General features: G+C 44.9%; 1 protein-coding gene across 1 annotated transcript in view; it reads right to left on the minus strand.

Moving 5' to 3' along the window:
- The window catches only part of LOC112236489 (neuronal vesicle trafficking-associated protein 2), a 45,452-nt gene that overhangs the window by 20,188 nt on the left and 966 nt on the right, over positions 1-24,298 (minus strand). The window contains exon 3 of the mRNA XM_024405079.2: positions 18,337-18,453. Coding sequence (XP_024260847.1) covers positions 18,337-18,453 — 117 coding nt within the window. The remainder of the gene's footprint in view (positions 1-18,336; positions 18,454-24,298) is intronic.

Raw genomic sequence — 24,298 nt, forward strand, 5'->3', positions numbered from 1 at the left:
CCCTCTACTACTCCATACTCTACGCGCTCTACTACTCTATTCTCTTTACTCTCTACTCTCTATTTCTCTCTACTACTCTACACTCTCTACTCTATACTCTCGACTACTCTATACTCTCTACTAATCTATACTCTACTACTCTCTTCTACTCTCTACTACTCTCTTCTACTCTATACTCGATACTGCTCTATACTCTCTACCAATCTATACTCTACTACTCTATACTCTACTACTCGATACTAATCTATACTATCCTGCTCAATCTACTCTCTACTACTCTATACTCTACTACTCTATACTCTCTACTACTATATACTCTCTACTACTCTCAATGCTCTACTCCTCTCTACTACTCTCTACTACTTGTGACTCACTACTACCCTCTACTCACTACTACTCTCTACTACTCCATACTCTATGCCCTCTACTACTCTCTTCTACTCTGTACTCTCCACTACTCTCTACTACTCTATACTCCTCTCTACTATTCTCTACTACTCTATATTCTCTACTACTCTATACTCTACTACTCTATACTACTCTCTTCTACTCTATACTCTCCACTACTCTCTACTACTCCATACGCTATATTCTCTACTACTCTTTTCTAATCTATACTCTCTACTACTCTATACTCTACTACTCTATACTCTACTACTCGTCACTCACTACTACTCTCTACTCTCTACTACTCTATACTCTCTTCTAATCTATACTCACTACTACTCCTTACTCTCTATTATCTACTACTATCTACTCTATACCACTCTATACTCTCTAATACTCTATACTCTATATGCAATATTCTATAATCTCTACTACTCTATATTCTCTACTACTCTCTACTACTCTCATACTCTCTACAACTCTATACTCTCTACTACAATATACTCTCTACTACTCTATGCTCTCTACCACTCTCCACTCTCTACTACTCTCTACTCTCTACTACTCTACTACTCTACACTCTCTACTACTCTATACTCTCTTCTACTCTCTAATACTCTATGCTCTCTACACCTCTATGCACTCTACAACTCTCTAATACTATCTACTCCATACTACTCCATACTCTACTACTCTATACGCAATACTCTATCATCTCTACCACTCTATATTCTATACTCAATACTCTAAACTACTCTCTGCTACTCTATACTACTCTCTACTACTGTAAACAAAGGAGTTGTTTAATCTAACTGCTTATCTATTTATCTGTACATGGAATTTCTTTTCTTTTTTTTTCAAATTTAAAAAAACTCTTTACAGGAAAATGCCACGGGCACTATCTGATGTGTAGAGACATTTCACTGCAGCTAATGTAGAAGGAAAAGCTATGTACATTTGCAAATACTGTGCCAAATCTTATGTGAAGAATGCAACAAAGATGCAGAATCATCTGGCCAAGTGCATAAAGTTCCCTCAGTGCTCACAACAAGCAATCTCTGACAAAAGTCCCTCGACTTCTATTCGAGATGAAAATGATAAATCAGACACCTTATTGATAGCAACAGCTCATGGTCCTCCTGGAATCAGAAGTTTCTTTGACTCAATGGAGTAAAGTAGTCAGAGAAATGCTGATGAATGTCTTGCTCGAGCTGTGTATGCAACTGGTTCACCTCTGATGCTCACAGGCAATGTTTTGGATATGTGGAGATTGCATCTGCTAGCCAAGACACCCAGCCAGCGCCTGCCCTTCATTCTCATTCTGCTGAGTCCCTTGACAGAGAGAGAGGCGTCTCAGCTCAGCTCCCTGCTCTTTCATTTCATTTTCTCTATACTCATGTGCACACATTGAGAGTTAGCCATTGTTCATGACTCTCAGTTCCATTTCATTACATTACACATAAGAGTCATTGTCATTTGACAAAGGCGTTACGCATAAGGACCTTACCTTTCATATCAGCGAGAAATGGATGCACACCTTTATAGGGTTTGCGTTAGTGTTCCCACATGGCCACATCTCCATGTTAAAGCACGTGTTTACAGAAGACAGACTGCAGTTGGAGGGACCACCTATACTAATTAGCTATCTAGCATACTTCCAACACCTGTGTGTAACAGAAGAAGTCTGCCAGAAACGTGAAATGTGCTGTCTCTGAAACGTGCTGTTACTGAAACGTGCTGTCACTGAAATGGGCTGTCTCTGAAACGTGCTGTCACTGAAACGTGCTGTCTCTGAAATGTGCTGTCTCTGAAACGTGCTGTCTCTGAAACGTGCTGTCTCTGAAACGTGCTGTCTCTGAAATGTGCTGTCACTGAAACGTGCTGTCTCTGAAACGTGCTGTCACTGAAACGTGCTGTCTCTGAAACGTGCTGTCTCTGAAATGTGCTGTCACTGAAACGTGCTGTCACTGAAACGTGCTGTCACTGAAACGTGCTGTCGCTGAAGCTGAAACGTGCTGTCACTGAACCGTGCTGTCACTGAACCGTGCTGTCACTGAACCGTGCTGTCACTGAAACGTGCTGTCACTGAAACGTGCTGTCGCTGAAGCTGAAACGTGCTGTCACTGAACCGTGCTGTCACTGAACCGTACTGTCACTGAACCGTGCTGTCACTGAAACGTGCTGTCACTGAAACGTGCTGTCGCTGAAGCTGAAACGTGCTGTCACTGAACCGTGCTGTCACCGAAACGTGCTGTCGCTGAAACGTGCTGTCACTGAAACGTGCTGTCACTGAACCGTGATGTCACTGAAACGTGCTGTCACTGAACCGTGCTGTCACTGAACCGTGCTGTCTGAAACGTGCTGTCACTGAACCGTGCTGTCACTGAAACGTGCTGTCACTGAACCGTGCTGTCACTGAACCGTGCTGTCACTGAACCGTGCTGTCACTGAACCGTGCTGTCGCTGAAACGTGCTGTCACTGAACCGTGCTGTCTGAAACGTTTGCGATTATTTTGAAATCGTAATGTAATGTATATAAAAGTAAAGGGCTTTATGTTTCTAGAACCGAATCGATTCCCGTTTAAATGGAGTATTTATAAGCTATTGTTACAGGTAAACCAATTTACCTTTGTGTGTGTGTGAGCGTGTGTGTGTGCATGTGAGCGTGTGTGTGTGCGTTTGAGCATGTGTTTGTGCGTGTGTATGTTCACGTGCGTGTGTGTGCATATTTCTGAACAAAAATGACGAGCACATAATAACCATACACTCTGAACATTCTGTATGGCAGCATTACTCATCCAACTGAAACAACTGTTTACGTCACATACAGTGGGGAGGACAAGTATTTCATTCACTGTCGATTTTGCAGGTTTTCCTACTTACAAAGCATGTAGAGGTCTGTAATTTTTAGCAGAGGTACACTTCAACTGTGAGAGATGGAATCTAAAACAAAAATCCAGAAAATCACAATGTATGATTTTTAAGTAATTCATTTGCATTTTATTGCATGACATAAATATTTGATCACCTACCAACCAGTAAGAATTCCGGCTCTCACAGACCTGTTAGTTTTTCTTTAAGAAGCCCTCCTGTTCTCCACTCATTACCTGTATTAACTGCACCTGTTTGAACTCGTTATCTGTATAAAAGACACCTGTCCACACACTCAATCAAAGAGACTCCAACCTCTCCACAATGGCCAAGACCAGAGAGCTGTGTAAGGACATCAGGGATAAAATTGTAGACCTGCACAAGGCTGGGATGGGCTACAGGACATTAGGCAAGCAGCTTGGTGAGAAGGCAACAACTGTTGGCGCAATTATTAGAAAGTGGAAGAAGTTGAAGATGACGGTCAATCACCCTCGGTCTGGGGCTTCATGCAAGATCTCACCTCGTGGGGCATCAGTGATCATGAGGAAGGTGAGGGATCAGCCCAGAACTACACGGCAGGACCTGGTCAATGACCTGAAGAGAGCTGGGACCACAGTCTCAAAGAAAACCATTAGTAACACACTACGCCGTCATGGATTAAAATTCTGCAGCGCACGCAAGGTCCCCCTGCTCAAGCCAGTGCATGTCCAGGCCCGTCTGAAGTTTGCCAATGACCATCTGGATGATCCAGAGGAGGAATGGGAGACAGTCATGTGGTCTGATGAGACAAAAATAGAGCTTTTTGGTCTAAATTCCACTCGCCGTGTTTGGAGGAAGAAGAAGGATGAGTACAACCCTAAGATTACCATCCCAACAGTGAAGCATGGAGGTGGAAACATCATTCTTTGGAGATGCTTTTCTGCAAAGGGGACAGGACGACTGCATCGTATTGAGGGGAGGATGGATGGGGATGGGGCCATGTATCATGAGATCTTGGCCAACAACCTCCTTCCCTCAGTAAGAGCATTGAAGATGGGTTGTGGCTAGGTCTTCCAGCATGACAACGACCTGAAACACACAGCCAGGGCAACAAAGGAGTGGCTCTGTAAGAAGCATCTCAAGGTCCTGGAGTGGCCTAGCCAGTCTCCAGACCTGAACCCAATAGAACATTTTTGGAGGGAGCTGAAAGTCAAATCAAATCAAATCAAATCAAATCTTATTTGTCACATACACATGGTTAGCAGATGTTAAGGTGAGTGTAGCGAAATGCTTGTGCTTCTAGTTCCGACAATGCAGTAATAACGAACAAGTAATCTAACTAACAATTCCAAAAAAACTACTGTCTTATACACAGTGTAAGGGGATAAAGAATATGTACATAAGGATATATGAATGAGTGATGGTACAGAGCAGCATAGGCAAGATACAGTAGATGATATCGAGTACAGTATATACATATGAGATGAGTATGTAAACCAAGTGGCATAGTTAAAGTGGCTAGTGATACATGTATTACATAAGGATGCAGTCGATGATATAGAGTACAGTATCTACGTATGCATATGAGATGAATAATGTAGGGTAAGTAACATTATATAAGGTAGCATTGTTTAAAGTGGCTAGTGATATATTTACATCATTTCCCATCAATTCCCATGATTAAAGTGGCTGGAGTAGAGTCAGTGTCATTGACAGTGTGTTGGCAGTAGCCACTCAATGTTAGTGGTGGCTGTTTAACAGTCTGATGGCCTTGAGATAGAAGCTGTTTTTCAGTCTCTCGGTCCCAGCTTTGATGCACCTGTACTGACCTCGCCTTCTGGATGACAGCGGGGTGAACAGGCAGTGGCTCGGGTGGTTGATGTCCTTGATGATCTTTATGGCCTTCCTGTAGCATCGGGTGGTGTAGGTGTCCTGGAGGGCAGGTAGTTTGCCCCCGGTGATGCGTTGTGCAGACCTCACTACCCTCTGGAGAGCCTTACGGTTGAGGGCGGTGCAGTTGCCATACCAGGCGGTGATACAGCGCGCCAGGATGCTCTCGATTGTGCATCTGTAGAAGTTTGTGAGTGCTTTTGGTGACAAGCCAAATTTCTTCAGCCTCCTGAGGTTGAAGAGGCGCTGCTGCGCCTTCCTCACGATGCTGTCTGTGTGAGTGGACCAATTCAGTTTGTCTGTGATGTGTATGCCTAGGAACTTAAAACTTGCTACCCTCTCCACTACTGTTCCATCGATGTGGATGGGGGTGTTCCCTCTGCTGTTTCCTGAAGTCCACAATCATCTCCTTAGTTTTGTTGACGTTGAGTGTGAGGTTATTTTGCTGACACCACACTCCGAGGGCCCTCACCTCCTCCCTGTAGGCCGTCTCGTCGTTGTTGGTAATCAAGCCTACCACTGTTGTGTCGTCCGCAAACTTGATGATTGAGTTGGAGGCGTGCGTGGCCACGCAGTCGTGGGTGAACAGGGAGTACAGGAGAGGGCTCAGAACGCACCCTTGTGGGGCCCCAGTGTTGAGGATCAGCGGGGAGGAGATGTTGTTGCCTACCCTCACCACCTGGGGGCGGCCCGTCAGGAAGTCCAGTACCCAGTTGCACAGGGCGGGGTCGAGACCCAGGGTCTCGAGCTTGATGACGAGCTTGGAGGGTACTATGGTGTTGAATGCCGAGCTGTAGTCGATGAACAGCATTCTCACATAGGTATTCCTCTTGTCCAGATGGGTTAGGGCAGTGTGCAGTGTGGTTGAGATTGCATCGTCTGTGGACCTATTTGGGCGGTAAGCAAATTGGAGTGGGTCAAGGGTGTCAGGTAGGGTGGAGGTGATATGGTCCTTGACTAGTCTCTCAAAGCACTTCATGATGACGGAACAGGAACAATGGTGGCCCTCTTGAAGCATGTGGGAACAGCAGACTGGTATAGGGATTGGTTGAATATGTCCGTAAACACACCGGCCAGCTGGTCTGCGCATGCTCTGAGGGCGCGGCTGGGGATGCCGTCTGGGCCTGCAGCCTTGCGAGGGTTAACACATTTAAATGTCTTACTCACTTCGGCTGCAGTGAAGGAGAGACCGCATGTTTTCGTTGCAGGCCGTGTCAGTGGCACTGTATTGTCCTCAAAGCGGGCAAAAAAGTTATTTAGTCTGCCTGGGAGCAAGACATCCTGGTCCGTGACTGGGCTGGGTTTCTTCCTGTAGTCCGTGATTGACTGTAGACCCTGCCACATGCCTCTTGTGTCTGAGCCGTTGAATTGAGATTCTACTTTGTCCGTATTGCCCAGCGACAGCCCCGGAACCTGAAGGATCTGGAGAAGGTCTGTATGGAGGAGTGGGCTGCAGTGTGTGCTGCAGTGTGTGCAAACCTGGTCAAGAACTACAGGACATGTATGATCTCTGTAATTGCAAACAAAGGTTTCTGTACCAAATATTAAGTTCTGCTTTTCTGATGTATCAAATACTTATGTCATGCAATACAATGCCAAATAATTACTTAAAAATCATACAATGTGATTTTCTGGATTTTTGTTTTAGATTCCGTCTCTCACAGTTGAAGTGTACCTATGATAAAAATTACAGACCTCTACATGCTTTGTAAGTGGGAAAACCTGCAAAATCGGCAGTGTAACAAATACTTGTTCTCCCCACTGTATGTACTTAGAACATCAATCATCTCCAACTTCTCCTTCAGTGGAGTGCGGCATTGCTTCTGTTGTTTGCAACAGGCCTTTTTTTCCCCAACAGAAAAAAACAAAGACAGTTAAGATAATTATATGATAATTGCTTTGGATGAGAGGCTCTCTGGCTATATGGTGTGGGCAGGACACTGGACGTGGCTACTACCGCTGCTGCTGCTGCTGCTGCTGCTGCTACTACTACTACTGCTACTAGGCTACTACTACTACTACTAAAATTTTAGAGAAGGCTGTTGCTCAGCAACTCACTGCCTTCCTGAAGACAAACAATGTATACGAAATGCTTCAGTCTGGTTTTAGACCCAATCATAGCACTGAGACGGCACTTGTGAAGGTGGTAAATGACATTTTAATGGCATCGGACCGAGGCTCTGCATCTGTCCTCGTGCTCCTAGACCTTAGTGCTGCTTTTGATACCATCGATCACCACATTCTTTTGGAGAGATTGGAAACCCAAATTGGTCTACACGGACATGTTCTGGCCTGGTTTAGATCTTATCTGTCGGAAAGATATCAGTTTGTCTCTGTGAATGGTTTGTCCTCTGACAAATCAACTGTAAATTTCGGTGTAGCAGGAGTATACTTCCGGCGCCGACAGAGATGGCCGCCTCGCTTCGCGTTCCTAGGAAACTATGCAGTTTTTTGTTTTTTTACGTGTTATTTCTTACAGTAGTACCCCAGGTCATCTTAGGTTTCTTTACATACAGCCGAGAAGAACTACTGAATATAAGATCAGCGTCAACTCACCATCAGTACGACCAAGAATATGTTTTTCGCGATGCGGATCCTGTGTTCTGCCTTACAACCAGTGTAACGGAGTGGATCACATGCAGCGACCCAAAAAAAAAACGACTCAGAAATAGAGGGAAACGAAGCGGTCTTCTGGTCAGACTCCGGAGACGGGCACATCGTGCACCACTCCCTAGCATTCTCTTGACAACAAGGTTGATGAAATCCGAGCAAGGGTAGCATTCCAGAGGGACATCAGAGACTGTAACGTTCTCTGCTTCACGGAAACATGGCTAACTGGAGAGACGCAATCCGAAGCGGTGCAGCCAGCGGGTTTCTCCACGCATCGCGCCGACAGAAACAAACATCTTTCTGGTAAGAAGACGGGCGGGGGCGTATGCCTTATGGCCAACGTGACATGGTGTGATGAAAGAAACATACAGGAACTCAAATCCTTCTGTTCACCTGATTTAGAATTCCTCACAATCAAATGTAGACCGCATTATCTACCAAGAGAATTCTCTTCGATTATAATCACAGCCGTATATATCCCCCCAAGCAGACACATCGATGGCTCTGAACGAACTTTATTTAACTCTCTGCAAACTGGAAACGATTTATCCGGAGGCTGCATTCATTGTAGCTGGGGATTTTAACAAGGCTAATCTGAAAACAAGACTCCCTAAATTTTATCAGCATATCGATTGCGCAACCAGGGGTGGAAAGACCCTGGATCATTGTTACTCTAACTTCCGCGACGCATATAAGGCCCTGCCCCGCCCCCTTTCGGAAAAGCTGACCACGACTCCATTTTGTTGATCCCTGCCTACAGACAGAAACTAAAACAAGAAGCTCCCACGCTGAGGTCTGTCCAACGCTGGTCCGACCAAGCTGACTCCACACTCCAAGACTGCTTCCATCACGTGGACTGGGAGATGTTTCGTATTGCGTCAGACAACAACATTGACGAATACGCTGATACGGTGTGCGAGTTCATTAGAACGTGCGTTGAAGATGTCGTTCCCATAGCAACGATTAAAACATTCCCTAACCAGAAACCGTGGATTGATGGCAGCATTCGTGTGAAACTGAAGGCACGAACCACTGCTTTTAATCAGGGCAAGGTGTCTGGTAACATGACTGAATACAAACAGTGCAGCTATTCCCTCCACAAGGCTATCAAACAAGCTAAGCGCCAGTACAGAGACAAAGTAGAATCTCAATTCAACGGCTCAGACACAAGAGGTATGTGGCAGGGTCTACAGTCAATCACGGACTACAGGAAGAAACCCAGCCCAGTCACGGACCAGGATGTCTTGCTCCCAGGCAGACTAAATAACTTTTTGCCCGCTTTGAGGACAATACAGTGCCACTGACACGGCCTGCAACGGAAACATGCGGTCTCTCCTTCACTGCAGCCGAAGTGAGTAAGACATTTAAACGTGTTAACCCTCGCAAGGCTGCAGGCCCAGACGGCATCCCCAGCCGCGCCTCAGAGCATGCGCAGACCAGCTGGCCGGTGTGTTTACGGACATATTCAATCAATCCCTATACCAGTCTGCTGTTCCCACATGCTTCAAGAGGGCCACCATTGTTCCTGTTCCCAAGAAAGCTAAGGTAACTGAGCTAAACGACTACCGCCCCGTAGCACTCACATCCGTCATCATGAAGTGCTTTGAGAGACTAGTCAAGGACCATATCACCTCCACCCTACCTGACACCCTTGACCCACTCCAATTTGCTTACCGCCCAAATAGGTCCACAGACGATGCAATCTCAACCACACTGCACACTGCCCTAACCCATCTGGACAAGAGGAATACCTATGTGAGAATGCTGTTCATCGACTACAGCTCGGCATTCAACACCATAGTACCCTCCAAGCTCGTCATCAAGCTCGAGACCCTGGGTCTCGACCCCGCCCTGTGCAACTGGGTACTGGACTTCCTGACGGGCCGCCCCCAGGTGGTGAGGGTAGGCAACATCCTGATCCTCAACACTGGGGCCCCACAAGGGTGCGTTCTGAGCCCTCTCCTGTACTCCCTGTTCACCCACGACTGCGTGGCCATGCACGCCTCCAACTCAATCATCAAGTTTGCGGACGACACAACAGTGGTAGGCTTGATTACCAACAACGACGAGACGGCCTACAGGGAGGAGGTGAGGGCCCTCGGAGTGTGGTGTCAGGAAAATAACCTCACACTCAACGTCAACAAAACTAAGGAGATGATTGTGGACTTCAGGAAACAGCAGAGGGAACACCCCACCATCCACATCGATGGAACAGTAGTGGAGAGGGTAGCAAGTTTTAAGTTCCTCGGCATACACATCACAGACAAACTGAATTGGTCCACTCACACAGACAGCATCGTGAGGAAGGTGCAGCAGCGCCTCTTCAACCTCAGGAGGCTGAAGAAATTCGGCTTGTCACCAAAAGCACTCACAAACTTCTACAGATGCACAATCGAGAGCATCCTGGCGGGCTGTATCACCGCCTGGTATGGCAACTGCACCGCCCTCAACCGTAAGGCTCTCCAGAGGGTAGTGAGGTCTGCACAACGCATCACCGGGGGCAAACTACCTGCCCTCCAGGACACCTACACCACCCGATGCTACAGGAAGGCCATAAAGATCATCAAGGACATCAACCACCCGAGCCACTGCCTGTTCACCCCGCTGTCATCCAGAAGGCGAGGTCAGTACAGGTGCATCAAAGCTGGGACCGAGAGACTGAAAAACAGCTTCTATCTCAAGGCCATCAGACTGTTAAACAGCCACCACTAACATTGAGTGGCTACTGCCAACACACTGTCAATGACACTGACTCTACTCCAGCCACTTTAATCATGGGAATTGATGGGAAATGATGTAAATATATCACTAGCCACTTTAAACAATGCTACCTTATATAATGTTACTTACCCTACATTGTTCATCTCATATGCATACGTTGATACTGTACTCTATATCATCGACTGCATCCTTATGTAATACATGTATCACTAGCCACTTTAACTATGCCACTTGGTTTACATACTTATCTCATATGTATATACTGTACTCGATATCATCTACTGTATCTTGCCTATGCTGCTCTGTACCATCACTCATTCATATATCCTTATGTACATATTCTTTATCCCCTTACACTGTGTATAAGACAGTAGTTTTTTTTGGAATTGTTAGTTAGATTACTTGCTCGTTATTACTGCATTGTCGGAACTAGAAGCACAAGCATTTCGCTACACTCGCATTAACATCTGCTAACCATGTGTATGTGACAAATAAAATTTGATTTGATTTGATTTGTGTTCCTCAAGGTTCCGTTTTAGGACCACTATTGTTTTCACTATATATTTTACCTCTTGGGGATGTTATTTGAAAACATAATGTAAACTTTCACTGCTATGCGGATGACACACAGCTGTACATTTCAATGAAACATGGTGAAGCCCCAAAATTGCCCTCGCTAGAAGCATGTTTCAGACATAAGGAAGTGGATGGCTGCAAACTTTCTACTATTAAACTCGGACAAAACAGAGATGCTTGTTCTAGGTCCCAAGAAACAAAGAGATCTTCTGTTGAATCTGACAATTAATCTTAATGGTTGTACAGTCGTCTCAAATAAAACTGTGAAGGACCTCGGCGTTACTCTGGACCCTGATCTCTCTTTTGAAGAACATATCAAGACCATTTCGAGGACAGCTTTTTTTCCATCTACGTAACATTGCAAAAATCAGAAACTTTCTGTCCAAAAATGATGCAGAAAAATTAATCCATGCTTTTGTCACTTCTAGGTTAGACTACTGCAATGCTCTATTTTCCGGCTACCCGGATAAAGCACTAAATAAACTTCAGTTAGTGCTAAATACGGCTGCTAGAATCCTGACTAGAACCAAAAAATTTGATCATATTACTCCAGTGCTAGCCTCTCTACACTGGCTTCCTGTCAAAGCAAGGGCTGATTTCAAGGTTTTACTGCTAACCTACAAAGCATTACATGGGCTTGCTCCTACCTATCTCTCTGATTTGGTCCTACCGTACATACCTACACGTACGCTACGGTCACAAGACGCAGGCCTCCTAATTGTCCCTAGAATTTCTAAGCAAACAGCTGGAGGCAGGGCTTTCTCCTATAGAGCTCCATTTTTATGGAACGGTCTGCCTACCCATGTCAGAGACGCAAACTCGGTCTCAACCTTTAAGTCTTTACTGAAGACTCATCTCTTCAGTGGGTCATATGATAGAGTGTAGTCTGGCCCAGGAGTGGGAAGGTGAACGGAAAGGCTCTGGAGCAACGAACCGCCCTTGCTGTCTCTGCCTGGCCGGTTCCCCTCTTTCCACTGGGATTCTCTGCCTCTAACCCTATTACAGGGGCTGAGTCACTGGCTTACTGGGGCTCTCTCATGCCGTCCCTGGAGGGGGTGCGTCACCTGAGTGGGTTGATTCACTGTTGTGGTCATCCTGTCTGGGTTGGCGCCCCCCCCTTGGGTTGTGCCGTGGCGGAGATCTTTGTGGGCTATACTCAGCCTTGTCTCAGGATGGTAAGTTTCTGGTTGAAGATATCCCTCTAGTGGTGTGAGGGCTGTGCTTTGGCAAAGTGGGTGGGGTTATATCCTTCCTGTTTGGCCCTGTCCGGGGGTGTCCTCGGATGGGGCCACAGTGTCTCCTGACCCATCCTGTCTCAGCCTCCAGTATTTATGCTGCAGTAGTTTATGTGTCGGGGGGCTGGGGTCAGTTTGTTATATCTGGAGTACTTCTCCTGTCCTATTCGGTGTCCTGTGTGAATCTAAGTGTGCGTTCTCTAATTCTCTCCTTCTCTCTTTCTTTCTCTCTCTCGGAGGACCTGAGCCCTAGGACCATGCCCCAGGACTACCTGACATGATGACTCCTTGCTGTCCCCAGTCCACCTGGCCATGCTGCTGTTCCAGTTTCAACTGACCTGAGCCCTAGGACCATGCCCCAGGACTACCTGACATGATGACTCCTTGCTGTCCCCAGTCCACCTGGCCATGCTGCTGCTCCAGTTTCAACTTCCACCTGACTGTGCTGCTGCTCCAGTTTCAACTGTTCTGCCTTATTATTATTCGACCATGCTGGTCATTTATGAACATTTGAACATCTTGGCCATGTTCTGTTATAATCTCCACCCGGCACAGCCAGAAGAGGACTGGCCACCCCACATAGCCTGGTTCCTCTCTAGGTTTCTTCCTAGGTTTTGGCCTTTCTAGGGAGTTTTTCCTAACCACCGTGCTTCTACACCTGCATTGCTTGCTGTTTGGGGTTTTAGGCTGGGTTTCTGTACAGCACTTTGAGATATCAGCTGATGTACGAAGGGCTATATAAATAAATTTGATTTGATTTGATTTGCTACTACTACTACTACTACTACTACTACTACTACTACTACTACTAGGCTACTACTACTACTACTACTACTAGGCTACTACTACTACTACTACTACTGCTGCTGCTACTACTACTACTACTACTAGGCTACTACTACTACTACTGCTGCTGCTGCTACTACTACTACTACTACTACTACTACTACTACTAGGCTACTACTACTACTACTACTACTACTACTACTACTACTACTACTACTGCTACTACTACTACTACTACTACTACTACTACTACTACTACTACTACTAGGCTACTACTACTACTACTACTACTACTACTACTACTACTACTACTAGGCTACTACTACTACTACTACTGCTGCTACTACTAGGCTACTACTACTAGGCTACTACTACTACTACCACTGCTACTAGGCTACCACTACTACTACTACTACTACTACTACTACTACTACTACTACCACTACTACCACTACTACTACTACTAGGCTACTACTACTACTACTACCACTACTACTACTACTACTACTACCACTACTACTACTAGGCTACTTCTACGACTACTACTACTACTACTACTACCACTACTACTACTACTACTACTACCACTACTACTACTACTACTACTACCACTACCACTACTACTACTACTACTACAACTACTACTAGGCTACTTCTACTGCTACTACTGCTGCTGCTGCTACTACTACCACTACTACCACTACTACTACTACTACTACTAGGCTACTACTACTACTACTACTGCTGCTGCTGCTACTACTACTACTACTACTAGGCTACTACTACTACTACTACTACTACTACTACTACTACTACTACTACTAGGCTACTACTACTACGACTACTACTACTACTAGGCTACTACTACTACTACTACTACTGCTGCTGCTGCTGCTACTACTACTACTACTACTACTGCTACTACTACTACTACTACTAGGGCTACTACTACTACTACTGCTGCTGCTGCTGCTACTACTACTACTGCTACTACTACTACTGCTAGGCTGCTACTACTACTACTACTACTACTACTACTGCTGCCACTACTACTGCTACTACTACTACTACTACTACTAGGCTACTACTACTACTACTACTACTACTACTACTACTAGGCTACTACTGCTACTAGGCTACTACTACTACTACTACAACTACTACTACTAGGCTACTACTACTAGGCTACTACTACTACTACTACTACTACTACTACTACTACTACTAGGCTACTACTACTGCTACTACTGCTACTACTACTAGGCTACTACTACTAGGCTACTACTACTACTACCACTGCTACTAGCCCACTACTACTACTACCACTACTACTACTACTACTACTACCACTACTACTACTACTAGGCTACTACTACTACCACTACTACTACTACTACTACTACCACTACTACTACTAGGCTACTTCTACGACTACTACTACTACTACTACTACCACTACTACTACTAGGCTACTACTACTACTACTACCACTACTACTCCTACTACTACTACCACTACCACTACTACAACTACTACTAGGCTACTTCTACTGCTACTACTGCTGCTGCTGATACCACTACTACTACTACCACTACTACTACTAGGCTACTTCTACTGCTACTACTGCTGCTGCTACTACTACTACTACTACTACTACCACTACTACTAGGCTACTACTACTACTACTACCACTACTACTACTACCACTACCACTACTACAACCACTATTACTACTACTAGGCTACTTCTACAGCTGCTACTACTACTACTACTACTACTACTACTACTACTACTACTACTACTGTTACTGCTGCTGCTGTGTGAGCCACTTGGCATCCTGTGTGAGCCACTTGGCATCCTGTGTGAGCCACTTGGCATGCTGTGTGAGCCACTTGGCATGCAGTGTGTGGTCAAACATCCTGCCTCCCTGCTTGCAGAGAAAGAGAGAGCCAGCCACAACCTGCCCTCCGAGCCCCAGCAGACAGCTTGAAGTCCGTCCCTCCATCCACCTCCCCACTTTAATTGAGTCCTCCTAATTCCCCCTTTTATTCTGACATGATATGTTAATATGTTACGCTTTGCTGCATCAGATACCAAGAGACCTCCGTCTTCTTTTGTTTTGTGTTTAATGAAGGAAGACGTTCCTCCCCCTTTTCCTGGATAAAGTAACTATGGGGAATTTGGCCATGCTCAACTCAACTGGGAGCAGGGAGGTGAGACTCTGAGCGCTTCATCCATCAACACAATCTGCTATGGAGAGACGATGTGAGAGCTTCCTACACAGATCCGTCTCTTTCTCCCCAGTTAGTGCTAGAATGGGAGGATAGTCAGAATACACCACTGCTCATTCAGCTCAATCAGTCACGCAAGGCAGCCAGCCCCCCCAAAAGATCCTACGGCACACAAATCAGACTGAGTTATAAGAAAGTCCCTCATTTGAATCCCCCTCCACCAAACAGAAGTTGATAGCGCATTGCGCCGTGCAGTCTGCAAGAGAAGGCCCTCCTTGTTTCCAGGTCAAATACCTCCGTCTCATGTCCCAGCTGTGGGAGGGAAAGCCAGGCATGGTCGATCAAGCCTCTCCACTCTGCCACAAAGGGAGCAAGGCAGAAGAGATCCTCCTCTCAGTCAGTCACAACCCCACTCAGACAAGCTTCACAGCCTCTGTTTGTGTTGAATATTTCATTGTCTCTCTCTTCCTCTGCCGGCTCCTCAAATGACCTTTAACGGCAAAGCCAAACTTACCCTCTCTCTGCTCTCCTTCCTCACTGCCAGACTCCATCTCACAATAATTATAGTCAAATACTCTGCAGAACCCTCTCTTCCATCCAAATTCAACAGCACCTAAAATGGTAATAGCTCTAAACAAGTGATGGGGGGGGTGGTTACAGTTACATATCGCAATATTATTTCTGAAGATATTATGTTGATATTTTGACTCCAAGTATTGATTTGCAAAAATATATATTTTGGTTGTGTTTTTTTGCTACATAGCGTTCGCTAGCACTAGTAGTCTGTACCTGCACCAAAACTCAGGTATTTCTCCATCTTCTTTTTAAATAGTGAGCCAACATGTTTTAAATACTTTTATTTCCATGACTGACCAAAACTCCTTTTCTCTCTTCTCTTTCTGCAGAAGACATATAGTGAGCAATATTACATTTAGCTGATGCTCTTATCCAGAGTGACTTACAGTAGTGAGAGCATACATTTTCATGCTTGTCCCCCATGGGAATCAAACTCACAACCTGGTGTTGCAAACGCCATGCTCTACCAATTGAGCCACATGGAACATATGGTGAATATGTTTGTAACATTTAAATCTCAACAAAATCACAGCATAGAATCGCAATACCTATAGAATCCTGGGAATTGCAATACATACAGTGGGGCAAAAAAGTATTTAGTCAGCCACCAATTGTGCAAGTTCTCCTACTTAAAAAGATGAGAGAGGCCTATAGTTTTCATCATAGGTACACTTCAACTATGACAGACAAAATGAGAGAAAAAAATCCAAAAAATCACGTTGTAGGATTTTTAATGTATTTATTTGCATATTATGGTGGAAAATAGGTATTTGGTCAATAACAAAAGTTTATCTCAATACTTTGTTATATACCCTTTGTTGGCAATGACAGAGGTCAAACGTTTTCTGTAAGTCTTCACAAGGTTTTCACACACTGTTGCTGGTATTTTGGCCCATTCCTCCATGCAGATCTCCTCTAGAGCAGTGATGTTTTGGGGCTGTTGCTGGGCAACACAGACTTTCAACTCCCTCCAAAGATTTTCTATGGGGTTGAGATCTGGAGACTGGCTAGGCCACCTCAGGACCTTCAAATGCTTCTTACGAAGCCACTCCTTCGTTGCCCGTGCGGTGTGTTTGGGATCATTGTCATGCTGAAAGACACAGCCACGTTTCATCTTCAATGCCCTTGCTGATGGTAGGCTTTGTTACTTTGGTCCCAGCTCTCTGCAGGTCATTCACTAGGTCCCCCGTGTGGTTCTGGGATTTTTGCTCACCGTTCTTGTGATAATTTTGACCCCACGGGGTGAGATCTTGCGTGGAGCCCCAGATCAAGGGAGATTATCAGTGGTCTTGTATGTCTTCCATTTCCTAATAATTGCTCCCACAGTTGATTTCTTCAAACCAAGCTGCTTACCTATTGCAGATTCAGTCTTCGCAGCCTGGTGCAGGTCTACAATTTTGTTTCTGGCTCTTTGGTCTTGGCCATTGTGGAGTTTGGAGTGTGACTGTTTGAGGTTGTGGACAGGTGTCTTTTATACTGATAACAAGTTCAAACAGGTGCCATTAATACAGGTAACGAGTGGAGGACAGATGATTCTCTTAAAGAAGAAGTTACAGGTCTGTGAAAGCCAGAAATCTTGCTTGTTTGTAGGTAACCAAATACTTATTTTCCACCATAATTTGCTAATAAATTCATTAAAAATCCTACAATGTGATTTTCTGGATTTTCTTTCTAATTTTGTCTGTCATAGTTGAAGTGTACCTATGATGAAAATTACAGGCCTCTCTCATCTTTTTAAGTGGGAGAACTTGCACAATTGGTGGCTGACTAAATATTTTTTTGCCCCACTATATAGTATGGGCACCTAAGTATATTGATAATATCATATTGTGAGGTCCCTGGCAATTCCCAGCCCTAGACCTCACTCAGGACTGTATAAGACATTGCAGCCCATTGATTTGATGTGCCGAGGGAACAATGACCACTGCTATTGAGGCTAATGAAAGCAGAGCATGTGTTAACTATGGATGAGGTCAATCCATTTCACTCTACGGTCTGGGTCTCCTCTCACTGTTAGTGACAGAGCTGCTCTATAAGAAACTGCAGGTCCATTTCAATTTCAACCTGGGAATCTACTTTGTATGTTAATAATGTGTAATAAATCCAGAAGAAACATCCAGTATGTCTCAGGTACTGTGGATCACACACTGTTATATTCACACGGACATTTCAGCTTGCTAGCTCAAGTAGTACAGAGATTCTCATGAGCTTATGCATGAGATCTGGCTACCATGACAACCCAATTACCATTGTGTTCCCTGTACAGCTCCTAAGGAATCCTAAGGAACTTACATCTGCATCCGTGAAGTTGATACATTCCCAAAGATAACTCCTCAGGAACACTATATGTGCTTAAAGGAGCGGAATTCTAATATTAACAACGCTAGCAGGCAGCAACGTAGCAAAGTAGCATCTTAGCGCTGAGGGAAGAGTTGGTCTGTCTCAGTGAATTAAGAAATTAACTTTCAGAGTACCTTGAGTCTCTCTGACACTCCATCAGTGAAGCTGATGGTAAACTCCTCCACCTTGGGCACCTTCATCTTGGATTTCTTCTGGTCCGTCTGGTACTCAGTCCGTGTCTTCACCACCACCTACAGAGAAAGGAGATGGCAAAACACAGTCAGTTACAGTGACGCAGCAAACAAATGTCCCTTAGGGGTTAGCTGGACTTCAGTTAGACAGAGCCATCATACCGCACAGTCTTACTCTTACGTCATTACCGTGTTATCTATTCAAGGGCAGAGAGAGAAACATAAAAACTCTAACCTCTGTCTCTGCCAAGCAACTGTCAGGGGTTGGCTATTTTAGGCACTGGCCTGTATGATGCACCCCAATCAGAACCAATCCACTCTCTTTTAACACGATGTAGAGGAACAGAGAGTTGGGTAAGCAGAGGCCTGTCCCAGTAATGTCACTCTGCCATTCTTCACTGAAATTGGCTCAGAATAGCAGTCAAAACACAGAGGGGGAGAGAGAGATAGAAATGTGCACGTGATTACATCCTGAGTGCTCCCGAGTGGCGCAGCGGTTTAAGGCACTGCATCTCACTGCTAGAGGTGTCACTACAGACCCTGGTTCGATCCCGGGCTGTATCACAACCTTCTTAACTGACTTGCCTAGTCAAATAAAGGTTCAATTAAAAAATGTAAAAACATCCAGGTGAGCCTCATTGTGGTGCTTGTATGAAAGTCACATTGAAGATTTCGTCAGGAAGTATACTCTGCAGTAAATGACTGATGAATTTAGCACATTGTACTGCTGGTTCCTTATCACTGGTACAGGCCACTGTGACTGTACTGCTGGTTCCTTATCACTGGTACAGGCCACTGTGACTGTACTGCTGGTTCCTTATCACTGGTACAGGCCACTGTGACTGTACTGCTGGTTCCTTATCACTGGTACAGGCCACTGTGACTGTACTGCTGGTTCCTTATCACTGGTACAGGCCACTGTGACTGTACTGCTGGTTCCTTATCACTGGTACAGGCCACTGTGACTGTACTGTTCCTCTCAGATATCCATCTGCAGACACTCTTCCCCTGGACCTCTCTAACTTGACAAATTACAGGAATTGAATGACGCTAGCGCTTCCAATAATAGGACCAAATAATTGCTGCTTCCACAAACCGTTGGTACCTCCTCTCTCCACAGCACAACCTGGAATTAACGGCATTATATTGTCCTGAAGTCTCCAAGAGACTAGGCTACTTGCCCTGAACTCTGCAATTACAGCCTCTCTAACTTCTTCCCCCATCATGTTGACATTTAATTTCCCCCCTGAAATACCAGGCTGTCTGCACCCCATGCTTCTCAGTCTTTTTTTAGAGACACTGTTATCATTACCACTGCCATTTCATTTCTCATTCATGGGGAAAAAGCAATATGTAGGCTACCCTTGGGTGAGGACATGCAGTTCCCCAGGTACAGTAGGTCATCCTAGGAGCTCCACTGAGTCAGATAATCAAACGGACTGTATTTGCATTATAATTTACCTAGTGGGGCAAAAAAGTATTTAGTCAGCCACCAATTGTGCAAGTTCTCCCACTTAAAAAGATGAGAGAGGCCTGTAATTTTCATCATAGGTACACTTCAACTATGACAGACAAAATGAGAAGAAAAAAAATCCCGAAAATCACATTGTAGGATTTTTTATGAATTTATTTTAAAAGGCTGATAATAAGATTTGTTGTCTAATCCTAGAACAGGATAACATTTTATGTCATTATGCATACGTCCCAAATGGCACCCTATTCCCTATTTAGTGCACTACTTTTAGGGATAGGGTCCTAGTCAAAGTAGTGAACCAAATAGGGAATAGGCTACCATTTGGGACATACCCAATGACTTCCTGTCTGAATAATGCACATGAATGACTGCATCACTGCTACAAGGAATAAGGAGGTGAAACTCCAAAGAAACTCAAAATAATAAACCTACCAAGATAATAAGACTAGCAAGATAACAACAACAAAAAGTCCCCAAATATGGTCTTTACACATTCTGCTAGATTCTCCTTTATGCTTTGGTGTGTACAGTTTTCTAAGAAACACTGCAGTTATTCTGAGAGGAAACTCCAGGTGAGTATTAGATGACCCACTTGCACAGTCACAACATGGCATCCCTCATCCAATAACCAACAAGCTCTTAGATGTTTGGGCCAAGTGATGGGTCATCCAGCTCACCCTGTAAAACAGCAGCTTGTTCTCAAAGAAGTGCAATCAAAGGCTTGGCCTGGGGCCTGAATTCTTATGAAAACGATTGATTCAAAGTGCTGCATGTACCACCCTTCATTACACTCCACAGCTCAGTTACTCTGCTGGTTTCCCACCCAATCAAGATATTGGAGACCCTGCGGCCTGCAGGCACGTCACTGCCGTCCAGATGGGATCAGGTCTAATTCCTCTCAGCACTGACCCACAGAGAATTCTGTTTCCCTGGCCTGTTTGTTCCGCTGTCTAGCCCTGTGTAGCCCTGTCCAGCCCTGTGTAGCCCTGTCCAGCCCTGTGTAGCACTGTCCAACCCTGTGCCCTAGCCCTGTCCAGCCCTGTGTAGCCCTGTCCAACCCTGTGACCTAGCCCTGTCCAGCCCTGTCTAGACCTGTCTAGCCCTGTCCAGCCCTGTCTAGCCCTGTCTAGCCCTGGCTAGCCCTGTGTAGCCCTGTCTAGCGCTGTGTAGCCCTGTCCAGCCCTGTCTAGCCCTGTGTAGCCCTGTGATGCCCTGTCTAGCTCTGTGTAGCCCTGGCCAATTCTGTCTAGCCATGTCTAGCCCTGTCCAGCCCTGTGTAGTCGTGCTAAGCCCTGTGTAGCTCTGTGTAGTCTTGTCCAGCCCTGTGTAGTCCTGTCTAGCCCTGTATAGTCCTGTATAGCCGTGCTTAGCCCTGTGTAGCTCTGTGTAGTCCTGTCCAGCCCTGTGTAGCTCTGTGTAGTCCTGCCCAGCCCTGTGTAGCTCTGTGTAGTCCTATCCAGCCCTATATAGTCCTGTCCAGCCGTGCTTAGCCCTGTGTAGCTCTGTGTAGTCCTGTCCAGACCTGTGTAGCCCTGTGTAGCTCTGTGTAGTCCTTTCCAGCCCTGTGTAGCTCTGTGTAGTCCTGTCCAGCCCTGTATAGTCCTGTCCAGCCGTGCTTAGCCCTGTGTAGTCCTGTCCAGCCCTGTGTAGCCCTGTGTAGCTCTGTGTAGTCCTTTCCAGCTCTGTGTAGTCCTGTCCAGCCCTGTATAGTCCTGACCAGCCGTGCTTAGCCCTGTGTAGCTCTGTGTAGTCCTGTCCAGCCCTGTATAGTCCTGACCAGCCCTGTGTATCTCTGTGTAGCCCTGTCCAGCCCTGTGTAGCCCTGGTTAGATTTAGAGGGATATCAACAGCTGTAGCTCCCTGGTAGCTCCTCCAACACAGGATGACAGAATAGACTCAACCCCACAGTGTTTTGAGTTATGTTTGAAGGTACAATGTAAATTCCCTATAGACCTCTAGGCCACTCTCTGTAATAATGTCCATAGAGGGTGTCATGGTTGACTTTCTCTTCCATCTATTTCAGTCATTGTTTTATATTCACCTGATAAAAGACAGAATCATTTGAGTTTCTTTTTTGTTATTGTCCATATGTAGCTTGTTTTTGGTCGCAGGTTCAGCAATGGCTGAAGAATTGTAACATTTACCTGGAGTTAACTCTGCGAATAGCACTGCTGGGTGATTTGAAAAGTCATAGTCAATTGATCAATAGTATAATAATACTCTTACCTAAAATGTGTATCTTTAATTTACAATCTGTAGAAAACTATGAGAATAGAAAGGTTCAGAACTTTTGTGAAACATCACAGAACACTTGAACAATATATGGCAAATAGAAATTAAATGATGTTCAGAGATAGATGGGAGGTGTTGAGGGGAGCTGAAGGGTGGGACTAAAGACAAATAAAAGATAACTAATGTATAATATACTGCGTCCATGAAATGTATATAGCACAGGAGGTTGGTGGCACCGTAATTGAGGAGGACAGGCTTGTGGTAATGGCTGGAGCGGAATCGGTGGAATGGTATCAAATACATCAGACACATGGTTTCCATGGTTTCCATATGTTTGATGCCATTCCATTCGCTCCGTTCCAGCGAGTCATCACTATGAGCCGTCCTCCCCGCAGCAGTCTCCACTGTTATTTAGTATGTATAAACTGGAAGTAGAAGCCTAAGTGTTGTTGTCCATTAGTTTACTCCAATTAGGGGAGGGGCAGTAGGGTTAGGGGAAAATAATCAAGGAAAATATATAAAATATATTCAAAATAATATCTATATTTATAAACAAAATATATATGGTGGATTGTAAATAATACAGACAATTACATTGATAGAAGCTGCAATCTATCTGCAATGTTAAAGCTGATCCATAAAAATACATTATTTCTATATAACATACAGCCACGAATCTCTGAGAAAACATGGTAACATCACCTCAGGCTGGGGAGGTTTTTAACCAGATGGTGAACATGGAACTGTACCCACAGCTATGCATCATCTGTAGCCCAACAAGACTACACTGTGTCTAGTCTACACACACCACTGCCCTCCAGAGCTCTGAGAGCCTGCCTAGACCACCTCTCAATCTCTGTCAGGAACGAACTAGATACTAGAATGACAGCGCTTTGAGGGGAATCTGGAGACATTGATGTCCACTCTTCATAGAGACAACAAAGACTATTCAAACCCTCTGATGTCATGTCATGTCATTTTCACTGTTCAGGGAACACAGGACCACTGTAAACACATTATGAAATGAGCCTTCACTGCATTGTTTCAAATGTCAATCATTTCCCATTAAAATAAATAACTCAACTGCATTTTCCAAGGCTGTATGCAAAGTAGAGCCTTCATATTTTTTCAAGTTATCCAACCACCCTGGGGAAATGTATTGGCATGGCACCTAGTCCACTTCAACAACTCCATCTCCAAACAACCAGCAATTATGGACATGTTCTCTAAAGCAGCTGTTCCCGTAATCACAGCCCAATAGCACTGCTCTTGACCCATTTTGACCCTCTGAATGGTATATCTTATATGACACTTGAGAGGCATGAATCAACGCATTGAAAATTCTGAATGGTGCTCCGTCTCCCCAGAGTCTCCCTTTATAACACTGTTGTGGAAGGAGAGGCAGGACCTGCTATTGTGACCCTGCCCCCCTAGTGAAATATGACACAGGGCTCTTTTGTAATGCTGCAAGTCTGTGTGGAGTGACAGGCCACTCCAGTTAGCAGGTGTACTGGGAGATTGTGCCTTCATCAGCAGAATACAAGACGAGGGCTGAAGCACCACTCTGCAAAAGTGTCACGGTTCTTCTCCTAATGGTTACTATAGAGTGACGGGCTCGGCCTGCATGGGGCCACGGGCCCTACTGTGCTGTCCATCAAATAAACCAAGAGCCAGCCTCATGATCAGCTGGGAGCTGACAAATAAATCACAGAGAGAGGACAGTTATTTCTTTACATCCTCAATGTCAAATTAATATCAGCATTCCCTGCTGAAGTAAAACATGCATGAAATGACATCAGCAGATATGCCTTTTGACAACACAACAAAGGACCTGTCCTTCACTCCTATGAATTTTTTTTTTTTAACTGCTGTGTTCATATGGAGAACACTAGCCGATCAGCTGTTATGATTGAAAATCCCTTCAAAGTAAGATTCAATTATATGCATTATTAAACAATTACAAATATCATTACTCATATCAATCACATTAACACATTCAGTTCAGTGATTCATTCATCATCATTCTGTGTAATAAGCAGCAGAAGTCGTCAGTGCTGGACCAAAAAAAATAAACCCTCTTGTCAAAGTAAATTAGAGATTACATGTTTGCTGGCTTCCTTGAATGGAACATGTACATCCCAGTTATACATCTGCTTCCTTAATAGGTGCTTTAAACAAAGGAAGCAAGAGGGCAATTGA

Source organism: Oncorhynchus tshawytscha, linkage group LG30, assembly GCF_018296145.1.
Source record: "Oncorhynchus tshawytscha isolate Ot180627B linkage group LG30, Otsh_v2.0, whole genome shotgun sequence".
NCBI classification, from domain to species: domain Eukaryota; kingdom Metazoa; phylum Chordata; class Actinopteri; order Salmoniformes; family Salmonidae; genus Oncorhynchus; species Oncorhynchus tshawytscha.